General features: G+C 39.0%; 1 protein-coding gene across 35 annotated transcripts in view; it reads left to right on the top strand.

Moving 5' to 3' along the window:
- LOC136840220 (homeobox protein cut-like) overlaps nucleotides 1–22,630 on the top strand; it is a 518,427-nt gene that overhangs the window by 258,714 nt on the left and 237,083 nt on the right. For 23 of the 35 annotated variants that reach the window (XM_067106785.1, XM_067106801.1, XM_067106795.1 and 20 more), the window contains one exon: nucleotides 21,702–21,752. The exons of the other annotated variants lie outside the window; for them this stretch is intronic. In XM_067106785.1, the coding sequence (XP_066962886.1) occupies nucleotides 21,702–21,752 (51 nt within the window). The remainder of the gene's footprint in view (nucleotides 1–21,701; nucleotides 21,753–22,630) is intronic. 35 annotated transcript variants of the gene reach the window in all.

Here is a 22,630-nt window from a genome sequence, read left to right as displayed (position 1 = left end):
TATCACCCGTCGATTTTTAATGAAGAAAGGGGCCCGGCGCTCTTGTTCATTATACGGCATTAAGAGGATTCCGAGATTTTTCCCGTTTTTTAATTTTTTTTTCGATATGTTGAAAAATATTTTTTTATGCCACCAGAACCTTTTTTTTTTTTTTTTACTTTTTGAAATGCATGCCATGCGGTATATGCTTCTTCACAGCATTGATTTTTACTCTATCAGCTTGAATGTCTATATATATATATATATATATAGCCTATATATATATATATATATATATATATATTTTTTTTTTTTTTTTTTTTTTTTTTCCGATATGTTGAAAAATATTTTTTTTATGCCACCAACTTTTTGAAATGCATGCCATGCGCTATGCTTCTTTACAGCATTGATTTTTTCCTATCGCTTGAATCTCTCTCTCTCTCTCTCTCTCTCTCTCTCTCTCTCTCTCTCTCTCTCTCTCTCTCTCTCTCTCTCTATATATATATATATATATATATATATATATATATATATATATATATATATATATATATATATATATATATATATATATATATATATATATATATATCTCAGTTTCGTCTTTCATTTTTAGTCTCCATTATATTTTTGGACACGGACTCTCGCCTTCAGCGATGAACCAACTGGGCCGAAGCACCGGGAATCGATGACAAGAGAATTCCCGGTGGGTGCCCCTGGGCGTGAATATATGCAGACAGGGGAAAACCCCCATTTCTGGTCTCCTTCAAAAACAAATATGCTTCCGCGGAATGCTTGGAAAAGGGGCGAGCAGCACCGCAGAATTCACTTTTCATTCTTCCCTGTCAGAATGTTATAGATATCATGATTGATTATCTGCTTATTTTCACGACGCCATGCAGATAACCCGCAATCAACCAGTCAACGGCAGCTTATTTTCCGGCTACATTATTCAGATTAAAACTTCCGTCCTTATTGACACCTTCGTTGGTGCAGAGGTACCTGATGAATATGAAAGACTTTGTGTAGCCTGTAAAGAAGTAAATTATGACCTGGGCGGAAAAAAAAATGGACGTTTATGCTTGCAATCTTGCTTTACGGACGAAATGAAAGGGATTTTACATACGCATGAACGGGCCGACACGCGAATTTCACATGTGTATTACCATATATTTAAGTCATAAATATCTTATTTATATGCAGAAACAGAGATTGCAGGATAATGAGACATGAAAACCGTTATTTTTAGAATCGTGCATAAGATTTAGAATTTAATAACATGGTATTGCTTTAAATGAATTATTGTCAGAGGGATGGTGTGAAGTGGACATGGATTTATTTAATAAACAATGTGTAATCGACACTTACTGGTTGCGTTATTTGAAAATTTCCCCGGGCAGAATGTTGCCGTTTGGAATATGTTAAGAATAATTTTATGAGCGGAAATATTTTCAGAAATGTTTTAGTAATATTGTGACGCAGGTGACAAGCATGATTGTGTTATGAACAATGCTCGTTTGCTCTAAGAAATAGGCTTTTGCGTCGTACCGAGAGTATAGAATTGTAAATTGATTAGCAACATTTTATTCTTCATGAACAGTTTTTTTTTTTTTTTTTTTTTACCAGTTGTCTTTTCCCCCCTAGAGGTGATGGCTTCAGAAGGTGTCAGCCTTCCGGTTCTGAGCAAGATTTTGGGATGAGTTTGCGAACCCCATGCCCGTCTTCATCCTGGTTGCGAGACACCACAGTCATTCATTGCCCAGGTACATAAGTTACTGCTTATGTCAACAAATCCATTCTTGCTCGGTCGGGAATCGAACTTACACAGATTTTAAGCTGTTCCCCAAATCCCAAAATGCAATGAGTGAAAATATTGACATGATAACAGAAAAGCATTTCATAAATTTTCCTCTCATTTCGGTGTATCTGTTCTTCTCTTTATGTCAGTATTATTCCAGGCCATGCTCTTGAAACTGTTAGGTCGTGTGCATCGCCCCCTTCCGGTGCTGCCAAGCAAATTTGATCCTTCTCTTGTAAACATTTCTTTGTTGATCATTTCTCAGTTGCCTTCACCCTGAACGTTGGCGTGAAAACGGTATTCTCTGGCGTTTCTAGATACACGTGGATGTATCTGTTGGATAGTTTATACAAAGAGAAGGAGAGATGACAACAAATATTCAAATCTTAGCAAAAACAGCCATTAAGAAATCCCAAGGCACGTAAGACCGAGTGAAAAACACAATCATCATTTCCTCACGACATCGACATATCCTTACAATGTTTGTCTTGAAGGCGAACAGGGCGGCTCTTTCTCTGGGGACTAATAACGACTACCATTTTTCCTCTCTCTCTCTCTCTCTCTCTCTCTCTCTCTCTCTCTCTCTCTCTCTCTCTCCTTTACACAAACACACGCAATGAATTATTAAACAATGTCATTGAATTTGGATTTCTAATCACTTTTTGACTGACAATTTAATTTTATTGATACATTTTTTTGCACCATTTATATCTGGATCCTAAATTTGTTTTGACATATAAATGACATCCTAATACAAATATCCTGTCCAGGTAATATGTTTGGGTAATATCAATCTTTTCGATTTAAAATATTTGTTGAAAATGAAAATAAACGGAAATCACTGACGCTCTATTCGCGAAAAATGCGTAATTTTATACATATACATACATATATATATATATATATATATATATATATATATATATATATATATATATATATATATATATATACAGTATATATATATATATATATATATATATATATATATATATATATATATATATATATATATATATATATATATATTGCGCGTGTGCAGAATTTATATATCTGTATGCTTATGATCTTTTCACTTTTGTAAAGCTATGTAGCTCGAGAATCATCCATCACGTTCATAAGTGGACAAGCTAGTCCTATGAGGCTGCATCATATAGCGAGCTCAGCTTGCATAACATTGTATCGTATGAAAGCCTATTAATGAAGGTCTCGCCCGTTACCCAGCCCATATATACTATGTCTCTTTCGCTATACATCAAGGATCCTAAAAACCGTCTGTGAGAGTGTCGCTTGAAGGTGAAAATTTCGATTTGCAATTCAGATCGGTGTATGAGAAGCAGATAGCCTTCAACACGTCATATTGAATTGAAATGTGAGAGAGAGAGAGAGAGAGAGAGAGAGAGAGAGAGAGAGAGAGAGAACCGAAGCATTATTGTTTTACTTAGTCATAGATGCGATTTTTTTTTTCCAAAGCTCTGTTATAGGCTATGGATGCCTTTGCCGTCTCTCTCTCTCTCTCTCTCTCTCTCTCTCTCTCTCTCTCTCTCTCGTAATCTCGCTTTTGGAGTTTACGCCATAGTGAATATGGTTCCTTTTATGCAAATACACTAAAATTCAGTGTCAGGATCAGTCCTCTTTGGAAGGGCTCTAAGAACCATGGTATTGCATTAGCGAGACCTTCCATAAAAACCACTAGCACGGGGGTATACGGTTAAGCAAAAGAGGTTTTAGGGGGGAGGTCGAAAGGATCTCGTCGATGTGCTTACTTGCTGCTGCTGCTGCTGCTGCTGCTGCTGCCATCTGGTGCCTGAAAAAAGAAATAAAGGGGACGTACATTAAAGGGTATTTTTTTCTCGCCTCGTTACTGGAGTGTTGCGTGTGTTTTACATAAATTTTCTCAAGTTGGTTGAAGGATATAATTTTATTTACTGATGGGAATTTTATTAGGTTCAGGGTTCATCTTCCTTGTCGATGATGTCCTTTGTGTATCGCATTTCTTGAAAAGTGCCTAACCACAAAAGATGCCGATTGGCGGATTAGTGGCTGCGTCAGAATTTACTTAATGTGCCACAGTGGCTCATCTTGCCCGCGCTCACTGTCCTCTTTATTCTTTGTTTTGGATGTTCTTTGCGCAACGTCTTTGTCAAGTATCGCCTTCGTTTTACCACCAACGCTCATTGGAATTGGGTATAAGGGGGAGCTAGCAGAGATCTTTGAAGCAGAGGCTGAGTGAAGTCAAGACTCCTCCACAGTGTTTCCGACGCCAGATTAAAAGGGTTGGGTCCGTCCATTATGGCGAGATGGGGGAGGACGTCTCGGTCGGATGCAAAGGTTGCCGCATGTCAGCTGACGGTGGCCCCTTTGGAAGTCTTGTTTGATTAACACGACACGTTTTACCGAAAGCTATACCAACAAATATAAATTTCTGAGGGGTTAGGCGTTCGGCGGGAAGTTGGGTGTGGGTGAGAAAGAGAGCTATTTGCGGCGCCAATTGACAAGTCATGGGCGGGAAAGGGTTTCTTTTTTATTCAACACGTGGGCTTAGAGATTGGGGGATTTCAAGGCACCGTGGGTAATATGACTGATCGAGGAAGATGGCTTAGATGGGAGTCAAGGTTACAGAGGAACCGTGTTCGTGCGTGCGTGTGTGTGTGTGTGTGTCTGTGTCTTTCTGTACATGAGGGGCAGAGGCTAAGGGCGTAGGAGGTGGCGGGAGTGTGGAAAGGCGAGGACTTGATCTTGAGAACTTAAATATCCTTAACTATAATATTGCTATGTTTGGATGCGTTTTGAAAAAGTGTTTGAAGAAAATGATAGAAATGGTATGTTATCAAGTATAAATACACTGGTGACTGGTGCTGTCTTTAGAAAACTGTATTTCAATTCTTTGTGTTTTAAGAGAAAGACAAGGCAAGCGGAAAACACGTCGACTGGGGAAAGTTTCAGATATTCGGTACGTGACTAGTCTGTCTTATTGTCGTAGACAGACTACTCAAATCGTTTTCGCTTGTATAAGGAATTACTGTCAATCTCCTAAACAGATTTGATTACGCTGTAAAGTAGGGCATGAAAATAGCAAGGAAATTTAGATAATTCTTGACGTTATTTTCCCAGTACTGAAATCTGAAAGACGCAGTGATATGGCTTTGTTTTACTTCTGAGTCGCCTCCACTGCAGGGCCATCGAGTTCAGAGACATAATTGCTCCAACTCTTTATGCTTTGAACCAAGCTCCCAAAAATGATGAAATGTCTTTAGACAACAGTAGATAAGGATGTCTTTGATAATAATGGCCCAAAAGGGACCAAGGAGGGAAGATAAGAGAAAGGATGGTAATATCATCTCGTTAAGTAGGACGAGAGAGAGAGAGAGAGAGAGAGAGAGAGAGAGAGAGAGAGAGAGAGAGAGAGAGAGAGAAGGGTTAGTATGGCCATTGCCAAACCGTGAAGAGATTATCAAATGAGCGGCGGCGATGACATACACGCGCAGAACGCCACCAACAGCAGCAGCAGCAGCGACTATCTGCAAATTATAATGAAAACAAACCATGAATCTCTAAGCCATCCCTCAGCCCTTCTCTATCCTACTTCAACTTCACCCCCCTCCCCTCCTTCCCCCACCTTTTGAAGGAGGGTTGTCCTAAATTGAAATCTTTAGTTCATTTTGGTTCCACTGACCCCTTCCCCTCTCTTCGCCTAACCTTCCTACTTCTAGTCCCCCTCTCCATCCTCCCCACCATCCGAAGAGACTTGAGTAACAAGTCTCAAAAATCAAACCATGACACTAAATTCTTCCCTCTCCTTATCTATCTCCCATCCCTCGCAAACATACAAGCATGTCTTAAAATCAACCCATATCATCCTTCAGCCTCCTCCTCCTGTCTCCCTCCACTTCTCACTTCCCCCTCCCATTCCCCTTCCGAAGAAACGAGTATGTCTTAAAATAATGTTGGCCATACGCTGGCAGCCGAATCCAATTGTCTCCGAGGACTATTTTAAAACCGCCACTTGCTCTGACAAATGCAGTGGAGTCCAATAAATTCCCACTTGAGTAAGAGAGGAATGCCCGCTTTCAGAACCTTTTTGACGCGTAACAGCCGTAACTACTGCGTTCCTTCACAAACAGCAACAGCAGTAGAGGAATTGGCAGTAACCATCCTTGGAATACCAAAGAATCGTGCCCATTTATTTAGAGTAATCATCAGCCCAGTCTTTTGTTGATGGGTTGGTCAATACAATAAAACCCTGCAATCTCTCTCTCTCTCTCTCTCTCTCTCTCTCTCTCTCTCTCTCTCTCTCTCTGACTCAAGTAATATACTATATACTATGTTGCTCGGATACGAGTTTCGATTTGTGAAGGTTCTTGTATTTTAAGTGAGTTAGTGCTAATGTCACTTTTTGGGGTTATATCAGTTTTTTCCTGTTTCATTGTTACGAGAGAGAGAGAGAGAGAGAGAGAGAGAGAGAGAGAGAGAGAGAGAGAGAGAGAGAGAGTGTATGATTTTGGATCAAATCTCGGCATGAGGTATCAATCGTCACCGGAAATGTCAGGGCCTTACTTGATTTGTTGAAATGTATCTGAATTTTTCTTTTATCTTTTCACCATACCCAGTTGTTGCCTTTCTATGTGCGCGCTGTGCCCACGCTGAGTTATCCTCCTTCTCCTCCTCCTCCTCCTCCTCTTTCTCCTCTTGTTCCTCTGAATTGCCTAAGACCCAAAGAGCCAAAGTCTCCTAAAGGTTTCGCCGCCGTGTCCTCCCCGCCACCACCACCACACAACCGCCGAAGCAATTGAGTCAATCAGAGACTAGAAGGATCGAGCAAAGTGACTGATTGAAGTGGAGCTCAGATCTCCTCGTCGATGGGGGTGAGCTGATATTGAAACCCCCCGCTGTGTGGAACACCCCTTTGGAAGCAGACAGACAGACAGACAGACAGACAGACAGACCGATAGACAGACAACAGACAGACAGACAGACGAACGAACAGACAAACAAACAAAGACCTTTTCCACTTAACTCATCTATCCCCGTTTTGTTATAGTTATTGCATTGTTCTCTCTTAAGATGATAATGGTGTTTATTTCAGTGTGTTCATTACTGTTCGCTTCGCATTCCCTGCCTCCCCCAGACTCCTTATCAACAAATACACAGTAATGATGTATTTGTAATGAGAATTCGAGCAGTGACGTTTTTTGTTATTGGTCGGCGGAAGAAGTTAAAAACATTGAATTCAAAGCAATCAGTGAGGGCGCAGCTGGTTGCGTTTTTTATGTCTTGTTGAATTAGCTATTGTTTAAGGCTTGACCTCGCGATAAAAGATACTACGAGCCGTTCTAACAAGGAAAGATTAATTGGCATAACATATTACTCCATGAAACCTGTATTTTTTCTAGCATTATTTTATCTGATGATAGGACGGTGGAAAGCGCCTCGTGATCCAATTATTCAATATTCTAGTCTTAATGAAGGCTATAGAATCGGTGAGAAAGGAGGGACGAGAGAAGAAGAGGGGAATAGAGGGGAGATGGTGTAGATTGGCTTACGGGGGAGGGGGGAAGGGGGGGAGGAAGGAAGGGAAGTGTGTAGAGGAGGAGGATAACGGCCATATAACATCACGTGACTGGTTCATTGATACTGTTGAATGATCGTTTGAGTGGGATAATTGCGGGACCCGCGTTTCTGAGACCCCCTTAAAAAATATGTGGGTATAGAGGAGTGAGTGAGTTTGGAATGGGCACCATAAAAATGCCCGCATGCCCCCCAAACACTTTATATATCTACGATCACCCTCAACGTCTCCTTCCCCCATGCCCCTCGACTTTCCCTCCCCCCCCCCCAACCCACCAACCTCGGTTAAGTTTATCATTATCACATGTAATTATTGGTTATAGGGAAGGGGGAACTGCCTCGGATCTCTCTCGTGACTGAGATGAAGATTATTTTAGACTTTTCGTCCCATAGGACCACTGATGACACAATACATGATGGGGGGAAGTCTTAGACTTCAGTACCTCGTCCATTCTGAAAATAAAAAAGAAAACAAAAGGTTCTTTATTTCTCACATTTGGTTTTTGACCAAAGGCATCGCAAGCGACCGTCTGGACATCTCGTGATTATAACGTTCAACTGATGTAATATAAAATGTGCAGCAGGTTACGAGTAAATGACCTTGATCGAAGAGTAATACGTAATACTCGAACACCGCCATATAACATGCAAATAATGATTCATGCGACCGTTCTAATTTTGTCGACATTATTTTTGGGGAGAGAGGAATGTTTGCTTCCCTGGCGTGAATGCGCCGCCACTGAAAAGTAAAGCAGCCTGACCTCGCCGTACATTATTGACGAGTTTTAACCGCGCTGCTATGTGTGTTACTAAAGTAAATTTATGTTATCAGAAAAGGCCTTTCGTAAAATCTCCTTATTACGAATTCGTTGATATCGAAAACAGTAACTCGATTCCCTCTATAGGTTGCCATGGCTTAGTTGATATTACAAGCATCTCCTTTCAAGCACTTGATTATTTTAGAGAATATTAAAAATAACCGTTTGCCCCAACTTAAAGATTATTGACATGCCTTTATTGATATTAAAAAAAAAATCTCCATTTTCCTCTTGCATATTGACATGACCGAAGCCAAAATAGTGATTCCATCTGGTCTCGTTCTGAGTCCTGTCTTTTGTGGATTTGATGTTTGCCTAACGAAGCAAAGGAGGTCCTCCTACCCCCGGACCTTTCATCCCATTCCACCAGCCTTTCACTGCTTTGACTGATGACCAAATTACACACTGCACAAAAAGAAAAATAAAAAAAAAAATGGAATGCTCGGTAGTAGTTATTGAGAGAGAGAGAGAGAGAGAGAGAGAGAGAGAGAGAGAGAGAGAGAAAGAGAGAGAGAGATGTGGGAACTGAAATGGACGCAGAGACGATGTTAAGAAAGACAAAGAAAGTCTGAAACAAGAAAATGAAATTTAGCCTCAGAACAAAAATACAGGAGATGAGAAAAGATTATAAATGTCATACCCTGGGGGACCCGCCCGCCTCCCCGCGGAGGGCATCTCCAAACCCTATCATTAGATCTATATCTAATGCCGTTGCTTATGACGACGACGAAGGCGACGACGATGATGGGGACTTAGTACACAGATCACAGATGGATTTAGAATGCGACAATGAGTATGTCGGACGAATGATTTCGACACAGCTGTCGGTGTAAGTGGATTGAATGAATGACGTCAGACCCTATTCCGAGGACCCTCTCAACATGGTATTCCTTGTTACCCCCTTTTTTTCTTTTTTCTTTTTTTTCCGTCGGACACTTTTTTATATATACGGGTGTTTGTTTGTCTTCCCAGTTACGACTGGCGTTGGTTCGTTTGTTGGTGCTATATGTTTGTGGAATGGATTTGTATTCGGAATCCTTCTACTATGTTGGTTTTACTGGTGTTTAGGAATGCTTTTTTTCTGCTTAAATTTTTATGGATCGTCTCATTGGCTTTATTGCAGTTCAAAGGCTGGATTTAGTGTTTTTTTTTTCTCGCACACGTGCTTGCACGTACCGACGCATATACATACATACATACATACATACATATATATATATATATATATATATATATATATATATATATATATATATATATATATATATATATATATATATATATATTATATATATATAATTAATCATTTTTGCCCGTTTTCTCTGTGGTATGTAAAAGAATGTTACTAAAGTTCAAAATCATTTGAAACTAGAAATTAATGTAAGAAAAGTTCAGAAATCTCGGTCGAAGAAGGATATTTAAAGAAAAAAGAACAAAAATTCTTTGGCGATGATCAAATGAGTATTATTTGAGCATCAAAATCCTGAGGTCAATAAACAAATCCTAATACACAAGGGGTTGGGTGGATGGGTAAAGGGGTATTAGATACCACTCCTCCTCCGCTGATGTGGGGCATGGGGTTGGGCGGGGCCCTTGGGAGAAACCACAAGGAAGCTTTTTTGGGGGAGCAGGGAGGAGGAGGGGAAAGGACTTCTTTATCAGCACCCCCATCACAATTCGTGTTTTAAGATTGAAAGGAGGTGAAACGGGATCCCCCAAACTCCATCATCTCCCAGGGGTCTCTCCATTCGGCGTTAGGGATTCGGTATTAGGACGTCCTAGGAAAATATAAGGGATAATCTTATATTTCTAGATGGCCCCGGCATCAGAGGGCTTGGGGATATTTAAGGGTGACATCACGGGAGCCACCGAAGAAGCTCGAAGCGACTTTCAGATCCCATTCTGATTCTGGGCTTCGCCTATTCGCCTCCTACGTCGCGGCGTCCTCGTCCGTTCTGCGGAAATATTTTCCTCTTGTCTGTTGCATAAAAAGAGGAGAGTGAGAGCGAGAGAGGGAAGATAGGAATCAGTGTTCGTCACATAAGGCTTCTATTCCCATGGAAAGGGAATAGTCTGCAAAAATGATAGGCTTAAGCATATAGAGTGACTTCGCTATCAGATGATCGGCCCCGTGAAGGATTTATATTCATATTTTTTTTTTTTTTTGTATAATAAATGAAGGATTAGGAGATCGTCTAGCGTTCAGGATCACCTCCGGTTTTAGAATGGAAAGCCGACTCCAAAAATAATGGATCGAATTTGAGAGTGAATGCAGGAATTCCAAAAGAAAATAGAGAGGAATTCTGAAGCAAAACTTGAGTTTTTATGATATAAAAGGGGGTGCGGGGTAGACAATTTATAACACTTTGATATTTTGTTCGTTTCCTCTTTTTTTTTTTATTCATGATAAAATTTTTTATTTTAAATTTTGAGACAGAAAGTTGAACCGAGTAAGAGGAAGAAACCACCAATGATGGATAATATTTATTGTTTCGCGATTTTCAGTAATGGTGATAAGCTGTATTTTTTCTCTTCTCTTACTATTTCCTTTACCTCTCACGCATGTTTTAAAAATTACTTTTGCAATTTTTCCAAACAAAATAAAAAAATAACAGAGGGGTAAAAGAAAAAAAAATTATGGAGTTTGATGTCGGTGCAAGAGAGCCCCAAGTCGGGTTGGGCATTAACGACGTCGTTCCCATTGGGCGGCATCAGGAAGATCGCCCTTACAGAACGGTCCCTTGACCCTGATATCTCCCAATCCTTGACACTCTAAACAACTCGGCTAACAAATCCAGTGAAAAATCTAAAATCCCTATGAAATCCAAGACTTCGAGCCAGATGGCTTCAAGAGACTCGCAATAATCATAAGAAGAAAAAGAATCGAGGGAAAAATGGAGAAAACATCCTAGACACTTCATAAAAGAAAATGAACTAATGGAGTATCGGGAAATTAAATGTTAACCTTTTTATATCGCGAAGTCTTTGCTGTAAGAAAGGGAGAGAAAATGTTGCGCACGGTGTCAAATACATACACACACATACACACATACATATATATAATACAAATATTGATACATATATATTATATATATGGATATATATTATATATATAAAATATATATAAAGGAATGTGAACAACATGGATTATGTTCCTCATGAATATAACTGAACTGGAAAAAATTCCGATGTACGTTTCAGTGTTGACCACAGGTCATAAGTGTGGCGCAGTTCTAATCAGAATGATCAGTATCAAAATATTTTCTATCATATCAGTAAGGACTATTGTTATTTCCACCGGGAGTTGTATGCATTAGGTAGACTCACAAATTTACTGAAATTAGTTTACTTAGCCCACAGTCGAGATGCAAAGTGAATCTGTGCTGATATACTAGTGTGTGTGTGAATTCTGTACATATTATGGGTAATCTGTTTTCTGTAAGTCTACGGAACATGATAATTGCACTGAAAATGAAACAATAATAATAATAATAATAATAATAATAATAATAATAATAATAATAATAATAATAATAATAATAATTATTATTATTATTATTATTATTATTATTATTATTATTATTATTATTATTATTATTATTATTATTATTATTATTATTAAGCGGGTTTTCCTTAGGACTTGTGTAGAAAAAAGGAACTCCCCTTGGACCAAAGAAGCACAGGAAGCAGAGATCGACAAAGCTCTCAAAGAAGGAGGAAAGGGTTAGAGAAGTCAATCTCCCAAGAATGGTAGGATATCAAATCACTCATGGTGCCAGTGAGCTAAATAAAGCAGAGGGGAGAGGGGAGATGGGAGGGGGATGGGGGCAGAAGGGGAGTGTTTAGGAATAAGGGTTCTCCTGGATGGATAAGATGGATGGATGGAAGGAAGGAAGGTTGGGGGGGAGGGTGTGAGAGGTGGTCCATGTGATTTTGTTTATTTTTATGTCTGGTGTTAAGAATGCCTAATCCCCCTAAGGGCCCTGATGGTGCTGCCGTGGATGCCATAGTACAGTAGGCAGCCTGCCCACCCCAGCCCCCCTTACACACACACACACACACCTTTTGTATTCAATAGGTTTAGAATCATTGGTTATCTAACTTGAAAAACTCATTCTTCATTTTTTTCATATACTAATATATCCGCCTATTAATTTTCCGTATGTTATCAACTCTGGTCTCCGTTATTCAAAATTTGTTCTTATCCTTGAGAGTATTCTTGTTCATAAATTTGTTCATATTGTTGTTCCGTTTGTCCGTTACGTAGTCTGCCTTCGGTTTTTCCATTGGAAGTAAGTGATCCGCGTCCATGTTATCATTACATGTATGTCAGTGCATTCATCCTTTCCTAATTTATCATATGTGGTGGCAACCAGTTCCCTTATTGTACTAACTGTTGTTTTTGTAGCAAACTATATTGTACTTTTTTTCCAGCATTTGATACAAACTTCATTGTGATTTTTTTCAAGTATTTGATAAACTTCATATAAATTTTATTACGGGCCGCAAACTTTCAAGTATTCTAAAAGTATTTCTTTACTGAAGAAGAATTTATTTTAAATGAGCGTCTTACATCTCCCCTGAACTTCCCCAAACTTGGTGATTCCCTAAAACAAAACCAACTCGTATCGAACCCAATATCTGAGTGCATTTTCATTAGTAGTCTCAGTTTATGGCCGCTCAGAGGGCCAAACTTAACAACATTCTTAGCCGTAAGTTACTCTGAGCAACTTGATTTGGTTTAATTAAACCTAAATAAGCCTAACGAGCTGATGACGCCTTCGGCTGGTTTGACTGTGGCGTCTTCTGGCGCGGAACGAGCAATCGTTAGGTTTCCTTTCGGCACTTGGAGCACTTGTAAGTCGCATTGGTCTGTTCTTTTTCCGTTTCCTTATTACGTGCTTTGGTTGGATCTCTCTCTCTCTCTTCTTTCTCTCTCATTTTTGTCTGCAGCTAATTATATAATATATATATATATATATATATATATATATATATATATATATATATATATATATATATATATATATATATATATATATATATATATATATATATATATATATGGATTGCAATTGTATTTTCGTATTTCAACTCTTTTTTTTTTTTTCAATTCACATTCAGAGACGGTTGTCTTTTTGCTCTTTATCCGCGTCTCTTTTTGTTTAATTTTTAGGACAGTAGAATTGGTTTAATATTTATTTGATGACAGTAACGGAAACGTTAATTTCCTCTCCCTTTCGAACTATAAAACGTACTTGCTAAGAGATCTGAGAGTCAGGAATCCTCTCTCTCTCTCTCTCTCTCTCTCTCTCTCTCTCTCTCTCTCTCTCTCTCTCTCTCTCTCTCTCTCTCTCCAGAAGTTGTGTTATGTCTTCAGAAATGACTCGATGCCCCCTTCACATCCGCCGTATTCACAACCCATCGCCCCTTTGTCTCCTCTGCCCGCCCCCTACCCCCCACACACTTTTTTCAACTTCTTCCATTACCCTATGTACCCATGACGACCCCTCATCTCTCCATTCCCTCCCTGCCCTGGCATCCACTCCCCTCCCTTTACCCCTATCAGCGTTTCTTGAAGGAGGAGGAGGAGGAGGCCTCTCGGAAGGCGCCCCGACAATCCTTTTTAACGGCCTCCATCGTCGCTCTCTTAAAAGCCTTCGATAACACAGTTTCTGAGATGGCGATGCTCCCAACTTTTGCAATTAAAACTCTCATCAATGCTTTCACTTCCCCGTGGAGATCATAATTAATCTTTTACGCTCCCCTGATGAAAGGTAATCTTGGGATGAAGACACGGGGGTAAGGTTGTCCCTCCAACAACGCTGGGGATCCCTGAAGGGAGAACAAAATAAAAGAAAAAAAAAGGGTTGCAGCATGGCAAATGGTTCGGCAAAAGTACATCGGATGGAAAGATGGGGCAGTTTTTCCGAGATAAGGTTATGGAAACTTAATAGCGAGTCGTCCTATCTGTGGCAGAATTCTATGAGTATTAACGAGAGAGAGAGAGAGAGAGAGAGAGAGAGAGAGAGAGAGAGAGAGAGAGAGAGAGAGAGAGAGAAAAAAAAAATTAACAGGCAGGCTGCATATGGAAAGAGAGTTAGACGAAAAAGTAAAAATGAAAAGAGAAAATGTATATGAATCACTTTCGAAAAAAGGGTCGATGTACAAGTCGGGGTTCCCGCTTAAGTGAATTTTTTGTTTTATTTTCCATTGACCGCATATTTTATTATTTTAGGATGTATAATTACTTTGTCCTCTTATTATTCTCTCAGTCGACTTGTAGAAGGTCAAATTTTGGAGCTAACCACAATAATGTCTATTTACGCAATATTTTGTTGTATTTATTTATATATTTTTGCTGGTATTTCAACGCGACCAGATTATTCTGGTTTATCCAAGCCTTTGTTGTTTTCGTAATATTATTCACCAATAGCTGACTTTCGCCGTCGCTCTATTTTCCCTGATTTTTTATTCATTTTTTTCTTTCTTTTTCGCTTTGTACCCGTTTTCTCTACCCTCGTTTATTGTTAATCCTCTTCAAGTCTCTCATTTTCCTTTTCTGCGTTTTCTGTTGCCATCGTCACTCATTTTAATCTTTTCTCTTTTATTAACTCACTTCTGTGTGTATTTTATTCGAATGCCCTTCATCGGATAAAATTCACAATATTTGCTGCATTATAAAATCGAACTTTACTGATTAGATCGTTAGCCCTGTATTTTCTGCGAAAGTTTTTGAGTTCATTTGTTTTCCAGTGCCGTATTTCCCTGATTTTTTGTGTTTTCATATTACTTCATTTTTCCCAGTAGATTCTGCACATTCATATGGTTTACATTTTCCTGGATATATATGTGTATATATTTTTTTTGTGCTTCCAACTGTTAGTCTCTGCTATTCCCTGATTTTTGCATTCCTTTTTTCCACTTCCTATTTTTTTTGTGTGTGTGCACTATTTGCATTATACATTAATCCATATTAAATGTAGCTTGCTTGAAATTAATAGATATACTTATGACGGTAATGATTACCAAACTGACAATAAGTCGATTATTATTATTATTATTATTATTATTATTATTATTATTATTATTATTATTATTATTATTATTATTATTATTATTATTAGTCTGAATCCATTGAAGGTTTCTGTGGAATGGGGGAGTTGGGGTATGGCAAATGCACCATTTTCTCCCGACATTCCCCGGACATACCACTTGCAAAGATGATGATCACTCAAATTAATAATACAGGTATGATTTGGTGGAAGGAACGCTGAGATCACTAGTTGAAGACTGAAAAGAGTTTGGTGACAAGGGTCGTCACAGTATACTGGTACGGAAGTCGATGATGTGAAGTCCACATTAATATTTATTTTATCAGAGCTAGGTAATCCAAAGTCTTTTGAGTATTTTTTTTTCTAGGATTACTTAGAAAAAAGCTTAAAACATTTATAAAAACTTATACAAATTTTTTCTTTAAACGTTTTAGAAGGACCTCTTATTTTTATAGTGCTCTACGACACAGGTATGATAACCATTCTGACTACTGTAAGTCTACCTGCGTCTTAATTATAATGATTATAAACGTCGTCAGTCGCGAATGTTTGAACAGTCTTCATTCTTGTTTTCATAAGAGGTGCCTTAATCCCTCGTCTCTATTTGGTGCTGTACGTGGAAGATCTCTAATACAAAGGATTGTAAATCTAACATTCTGTCCCTTTCCGTTCTGTGTCATGGTCAGTGGTTCAGTTGTGTTGTTCGTGATTTGAAACGCTCTTGAATGAGTTATTAAGTGGAATTTGAGCGTTGCATACGCGCACTTACAGAACGAAGAATTTTATTAATTGCTCTCGAATTTATTCCAGTATTTAATTTTGTGTTCCTTCATAGGTAATTTTTTTGATCTTGCATGATTTTTCCACCTTTATTTTATGACGGAAATATTAAAAGCCCCTAAGTACTCATGGTACTTACAAAACCATACAAGCACTTGTAATAGATTGTCTCGCTCCACTTCACAGCGTGACATGAAGGAAAGGAAAAGAAACCGTCTCTGTGGTGTAAGGCTTCTTATTTTGATTCAAGAAATACCGTTAAACAATACATTTTATTAGAAAATTTGGCAGACTAGTGAGGCCTTACTCGCTAGAATGATCCCAGAACAGGATTAGAATGCCGCCATATTTGCAAGCAGAATAGCGCCAGAACGCACAGAGAAAACCGCCAAAAAACCTATCCAGAATAAGACCAAGCGAGTAGAAGCAACGCGCCTGTTCCAACCCTTTCCCGCCGCCATAGATCATTCATTATAAGTGACTTTTGATCCGGGCCAAAAGGGATGGATTCAGATCGCATTCAGATGGGGCTGAAAAGGATCCCAGGCCATAATCTGAACAGCTCGACGTGGGATGGAAATGTGTTTGGTTTTGCCATCTATTGAGGCGTTTTCGGGGGTGGCAGAAGCACATGGGGACGGGCGTTGTGGATGGACATGGGGGGATGGGTAGGGGGGGAGGGGGGAGTGGAGTAGGGTATAAGTGCAGGGAGACGGGGTTTTGAGTTTTAGTGAAGATGTAAAAAGGCCATTTAAGAACTCAAACCGAGGCTATGGGATCAGTTCTGTTTGTTCATCTTCGGGATCCCTTTCGGAATTTAGGGCGAGTTATGATCAAGAATGATGGCGCGCCTTCACGCCAAATATAAAAAGAAGAAGAAAAAGACGCCGAAGAAGAAGATTTGTTGGTTGAGCTTATTGTCATCTTTATTCATGTCTGAAGACTCTCTCCCAAACCTCGTTATTTGGATTTCAGTTGATCCCTTTAAGATTCATTTGGAATTTAGCCCGCTGGTAACGGGGTGGAAAGATTTATGTATGTGTTTGTCCGTTTGTTTGTCTGAGGCGGGTTCCGTATTAATACCGTTTTTTTTTTTTTTTTTTTTTTGCCGTTGACTGGGGAAATTTATGGTAAATATTGTAACTCCGATTCATGCTTTCAGTTGGCATAACATTATTCATACTATGACAGATTTTCGCATGATGATTGTCATAATTCTTCCTGTAATATTTATAACCCTCAAACTCTCTGCTGCTGTGGATATCAAATGAAAAGATTTTCCGTTTGCATAGGAGTTCGCCTCCATTTATAGTTTGGGCAATAAATTATACTTATAATTCTCTCTCTCATTTTTTCCTCTTGCCTATCCTGATCTCTCTCTCTCTCTCTCTCTCTCTCTCTCTCTCTCTCATATTTCTCCCTCCTTCCTCTCCTGTTCTCCCCCGTCTCTTATTTAAACCCTATCTTTTATTCTAACTAGGTATAAGCTTGTTCTTCCCAGACCCCATTCGTAGCTGGGAACCTTTAATCCACGGCATAAAGGGGTTGAACAGCGAACACAACATAATATCATATCCAAGGCATTGTATTACCTCCCAGACATCGATAATATACGGCATATATTTACTTATCCCGTTTATCTAGCGAAAAGTATACCCCTTATGCGAGCAGAGGTGTCCTCCCCCAACTCCCCTTTCCCCGAGCATCCTAATCCCCCTCCCTCTTCCTCTGTGTTCCCTCCAATACGGAATTATTCTTGTGTTTCAATCATCTGCGTATTAATGCAGAAGGAATGAGATCAATTTTCCAGCAGTTTCTTTTTCTCTGTGGTTGGGGTAAACGCATTCTAGGGCTTCTGATTTTTCCCTGCAAGAGAAATATCTTTACGCTGGCTCAAATATCTTTGCTCCATTTCCAGATATCTCTACCCTCTGAAGTGTCTTGTAATATTAATCCATTAACTGATTGGTACATGACGCGATATTGGTTTGGCAAGGGATGCGGAATTCTCTGACGTAGATGTTTCCTTGAAACAGTCGTCGCTGGTTTCAGAAAAACTGTATCACGCTTGTTACTCCTAAGATGATTTATTCACCGTAAGTGAAATTTTTAACTTCTTCAATTAACATCAGTTTATGTTGCAGCGTGGATCCGGTTTCACGTTCTACTGTTATGACCGGAAATTGGTAATGTAATAAAATAGTTTGTTGTTAGCTTCTGCGAGCTACAACTCCTATAGCTACCAATCTGTCAGCTTCTCTTTCTTAGAATTCTGATTGAACAGAATTGCAATCACTTTTCTTTAACTGGTTAGCCACTTCCACCCTTTTTAAAGTTGAATATACACGCCTACTTACTTCCTCCTCTTTTTCCTTTTGAAATATGGTCCTTCTATATGGTCTCTCTCTCTCGCGACTCTTAATTGCACAACGAAATGGCGGAAACTTGTTACGCCTTTCGACAAGAGTTATCTGTTGGCAGTGAACATTCTGCACATGCTTCTTTATCAACAACAGTTCCCTCTGTCACCAGGAGCTGTGATTGCAAGGCCTGGACTCCCCCATTCTCCCCTTCTCCTCTCCCTCTCCCTCCCCCCCTTTTCTCCCGTTCCATCATCGTAAAGGTTTCCCTTTACCTCATACCTTCACTTTTTTTTATTTTTTACACTCAAACCTTTCAATCGTTTGATGACATTTAAAAGATTTGGCATTCACTGCTACGTCTGTCAAAAAAGATGAAAAAGTCTTCACAATTCAGGAGGCATTTTTGAGTCAGGGACAGAATTGTGGGGATGATAGCCCCGGGGGGATGAAAAAAGGGGGTGAGGTGCCTGGTGACAGGTAAAGTTTCAGGAGCTTTTTCGAGAACGGAGGAAAATTTTTGAAGCTTTCCCGAAACTTTCGGATTTTTTTTATTGCCGCTGATAGATATTCAGTGTTCAGATTCTGCAAAGAATGGATGTAGAATAATTTTCAACAATCAAAGGCAACTTTTACTTATGATTGATAGATGGATTGGGTTCCTGACTTTGTATGAAGGAAAGATAAATGAAAAGGGAGCTGCATTTCCCACACAGCATTTGAAAGAATCACAAGGAAGCAAATTTTTCTTGGGTTTGTGCATGTTTGCGAAAATACATTTTTATTTGAAAATAAGGGTTTTGAATCTATCAAAACTCTGTCACTACTTTAACAGTTTGTTACTTTAATATTTTTATTAATATTATTATGGTATTTAGTCATACAGTCTCCTAATAATCATTATGACCCCTTTTTTCATACAGCTTGAGAACGCTGTGGTTGATTGATCTAATATTGTGAATTGACATTACAATATCTGCATTCATCGATGCTGCCAGAGCGCGCAAGAAATCGTGTTTGATATGCTCTGCGTACAAGAGACACGGGATGGGCTAGGTGGAGGAGGGGAGGGGGGAAAAGGAGAGGGGAAAGGTGAGGAGCGGTAGTGTTAAGTTAGGAGGGGGAAGTAGGTTGGGAGGGGAGACAGGCCGCAAATAGCAATAACTGATTCGAAAAGTGATCCGGCGTTTCAGATTAAACGCGATTTGAAACTTTATGAAATATTTTGATTTGTTGTAGATGTCGAGAACAAGTGTAAGTTAATATGCTGTACATGACAAGTTATGCGCTTATTCGCTTTTTCATATACAAGTACTTAGGCGTGCCTTTTTTATATAGATATATATATATATATATATATATATATATATATATATATATATATATATATATATATATATATATATATATATATAAAATTGATTTATCTACATATGTATGCAAATTGAAAGTGTGTATGTGCCTGTAGTCCACGCAAACATTTATTAAGCATCTCTCTTGTTTATAGATTGTTGAGGTCGACCATCTGAACTTATCATAGTAGGCGATTAAATATTGTGTATGATGGCGTTGTATACATGAGACGAAGCTGAAAGTCATCGTCTGCCATAAAACATTCCCTGACGAGGGACAAAAACGGCTGAAGATGAAGGATCATTTGGAGCGACCAGCTTTTATTAAGAGAAGCTTTTGTTTAAGGGCTGCATATGACAGTCATTAACACGGAGTGCTCTCTCTCTCTCTCTCTCTCTCTCTCTCTCTCTCTCTCTCTCTCTCTCTCTCTCTCTCTCTCTCTCTTTCAAATTTCTTTCGAATCTCCTGTTACCAACTGCCTTTTCCTCATTAATGAGGTTCCATTTTAGGGCTTTTACGAAGATGAAGGGAAAAAATGGTTAAAAAGTCAATGATTGGACGACGTTTTCCTTCCAATCAGCGGAATGTTTTTGATGCTTCCTATAGTTATGAGTCGTGTTTTACTTTGGAGGAGAGAGAGAGAGAGAGAGAGAGAGAGAGAGAGAGAGAGAGAGAGAGAGAGAGAGAGGACTCGTGTAATCCTACACCGTCGGACGTGTGGAAATTCGTCGTAAATCTAAATTCATACAGTAATTGCGAGCATCAGTCAAATGCAGCGTCTGGTGGTCTCTGGCATCTGGCACTCATTTGCATATGGCACTGCGGCATTATATAACATTTTGACAGCACCCCAGTGTCACCTGATCCTAGCCCGGAGAAAGAGAAAAAAATCGCCTCGCTCATTTGCATAGTTGGACATCGTATGACTAGCAAGTTTCTGTTCTTTTGAAATTTCGGATGGTTTTGGGGCCCTAATAGTGTGGGAAATAATGCCCGAGTCGGCAACCGTCAAGCACCCCCCTCCCCCTTAACACTGCACTCTCACGCACTTACAAACACACACACACATACACGCTCGTTAATAAATATTTTGCCTTTCGGGCCATAATATCCCCCCAGTAGGGAATTTTTCGGGTCCAAGATTATTGTGTTTGATGTATTCATGATTAAGGATGCAATACTCTCTTATTTCGGGAGCCCAAATGTATGCAGATTTGATGATGCCTTTAAAAGGGAGGTGTTCATTCTGTGTACTTAGATGCATTACGGGACTTTTCCCTCTTTCAAAATGGCGTGAGGGTATTCTTCTGTGATTTATGGCCAGCTCTTCGTACATACACGTCTCTCTCTCTCTCTCTCTCTCTCTCTCTCTCTCTCTCTCTCTCTCTCTCTCTCTCTCTCTCTCTTTTGTATTTCGTTTTTTATATTATTATTACTGTGAAAGTTATATATTCTCTCTCTCTCTCTCTCTCTCTCTCTCTCTGTCTCTCTCTCTCTCTCTCTCTCTCTCTCTCTCTGTAGGTTTTATGTGATGGATTTTTCTTGTGATTTTTCAGTTTTTATTTGCTTAACCTCAGGATTTTAACAGTCATTTCTGAATAGAAAAGTTCGCAACTTTTTTCTTAACTGATACATTCTATGGCGTCTCCTCTTTCAACTGAAGTCATTTCTACGTGTTTCCTCACCTCTTCACGAACTTTTTTCTTCTTCTTCTTCTTCTTCTTCTTCTTCTTCTTCTTCTTCTTCTTCTTCTTCTTCTTCTTCTTGTAAACCATCTCTCCTCATTGATGTGCTTACAAACCCAAAAATAGTCTCTTATGAATGAAGTTTTCTCTAATATCCGAAGACTTCTGTTGTAGACAAAATCGTAACTTATATTTGAGATTTTCCCTCATATTTAAAGTTGTTTTTCTTCTGTATGAATGGCGTCATCTTCCTAAAGCGACGTGTTGGATACAGGTATCACTGACTGTTCTCTTTTCTTTCCCAGGTACGTGAAGCTTCTTCCTCCATCTCAGTATCATCATTATCTACTGACGAAGTAAGTCTCATTCTTGTTTTCCTTTTGGATGGGTGGTGGGTACTGGGTATTATCTTTATTGTTGTTGTTTTCTTTTTTTTATTTGTGTACCATTCATTTTTAGAACTTGGGGAGTATATATAAGGAGCTTCAGCCAACGTACCATGAAATGGTTTTGTGTAACGTAATGATTTTTCTGAAAACCAAAGGGCTGACAGATTTTAATTTTTAAGGTACCCAGCATTGTAAGTATTGCAATATTTATATTTCATGATATATAGGATGCCTAGACTGTGTATTGTTAAGTATGAAAGATATTTTAGCATATCGTAAAAAAAAATAATAACTTGTTAAAATAACAATGGCATCCCCTTGGGAGAAGTGTCGGTCAATAATCAAAGAGTGATCGACGATCAACTGACTGTGATTGATGCTAAACGATGAATGACATAAAGTGATCGATAATCATCGAATGACAATGAGCGATTGAGACGTGATGGTTCGGGGCGATTGTAAAGGTTTGATTTATGACGAGAGTAATAAATTTAATATGCCTACATATAAATAGACATCTGTTACGATAGCAAGCGGGTGTGATTTTATTTCAGTCATTTGTTATCGATTGAGACCTGACAAGTATTTCTTTTCAAGTGACTGGTTTAGATTTTGCGTCGCGGACGATGACGGCAAAGTGCAATAATTATGTTTTTATAATTATTGACTTAAACATTCACTTGACTGAAGTTTCCGCCACATCGAGTGCGTTCTTCCGCCTGGAAATATTTGTGTTCCTCTTTGTTCCACCATGATGTGATTCTCTCTCTCTCTCTCTCTCTCTCTCTCTGGTCGTTACGATTCCTACTTGATTCGTTTATTCAAATATACATCATCATATCCCT

Source organism: Macrobrachium rosenbergii, chromosome 7, assembly GCF_040412425.1.
Source record: "Macrobrachium rosenbergii isolate ZJJX-2024 chromosome 7, ASM4041242v1, whole genome shotgun sequence".
NCBI lineage: Eukaryota > Metazoa > Arthropoda > Malacostraca > Decapoda > Palaemonidae > Macrobrachium > Macrobrachium rosenbergii.
The sequence above is the reverse complement of the archived record's forward strand: the minus strand, read 5'-3'. Positions and strand labels throughout refer to the sequence as shown.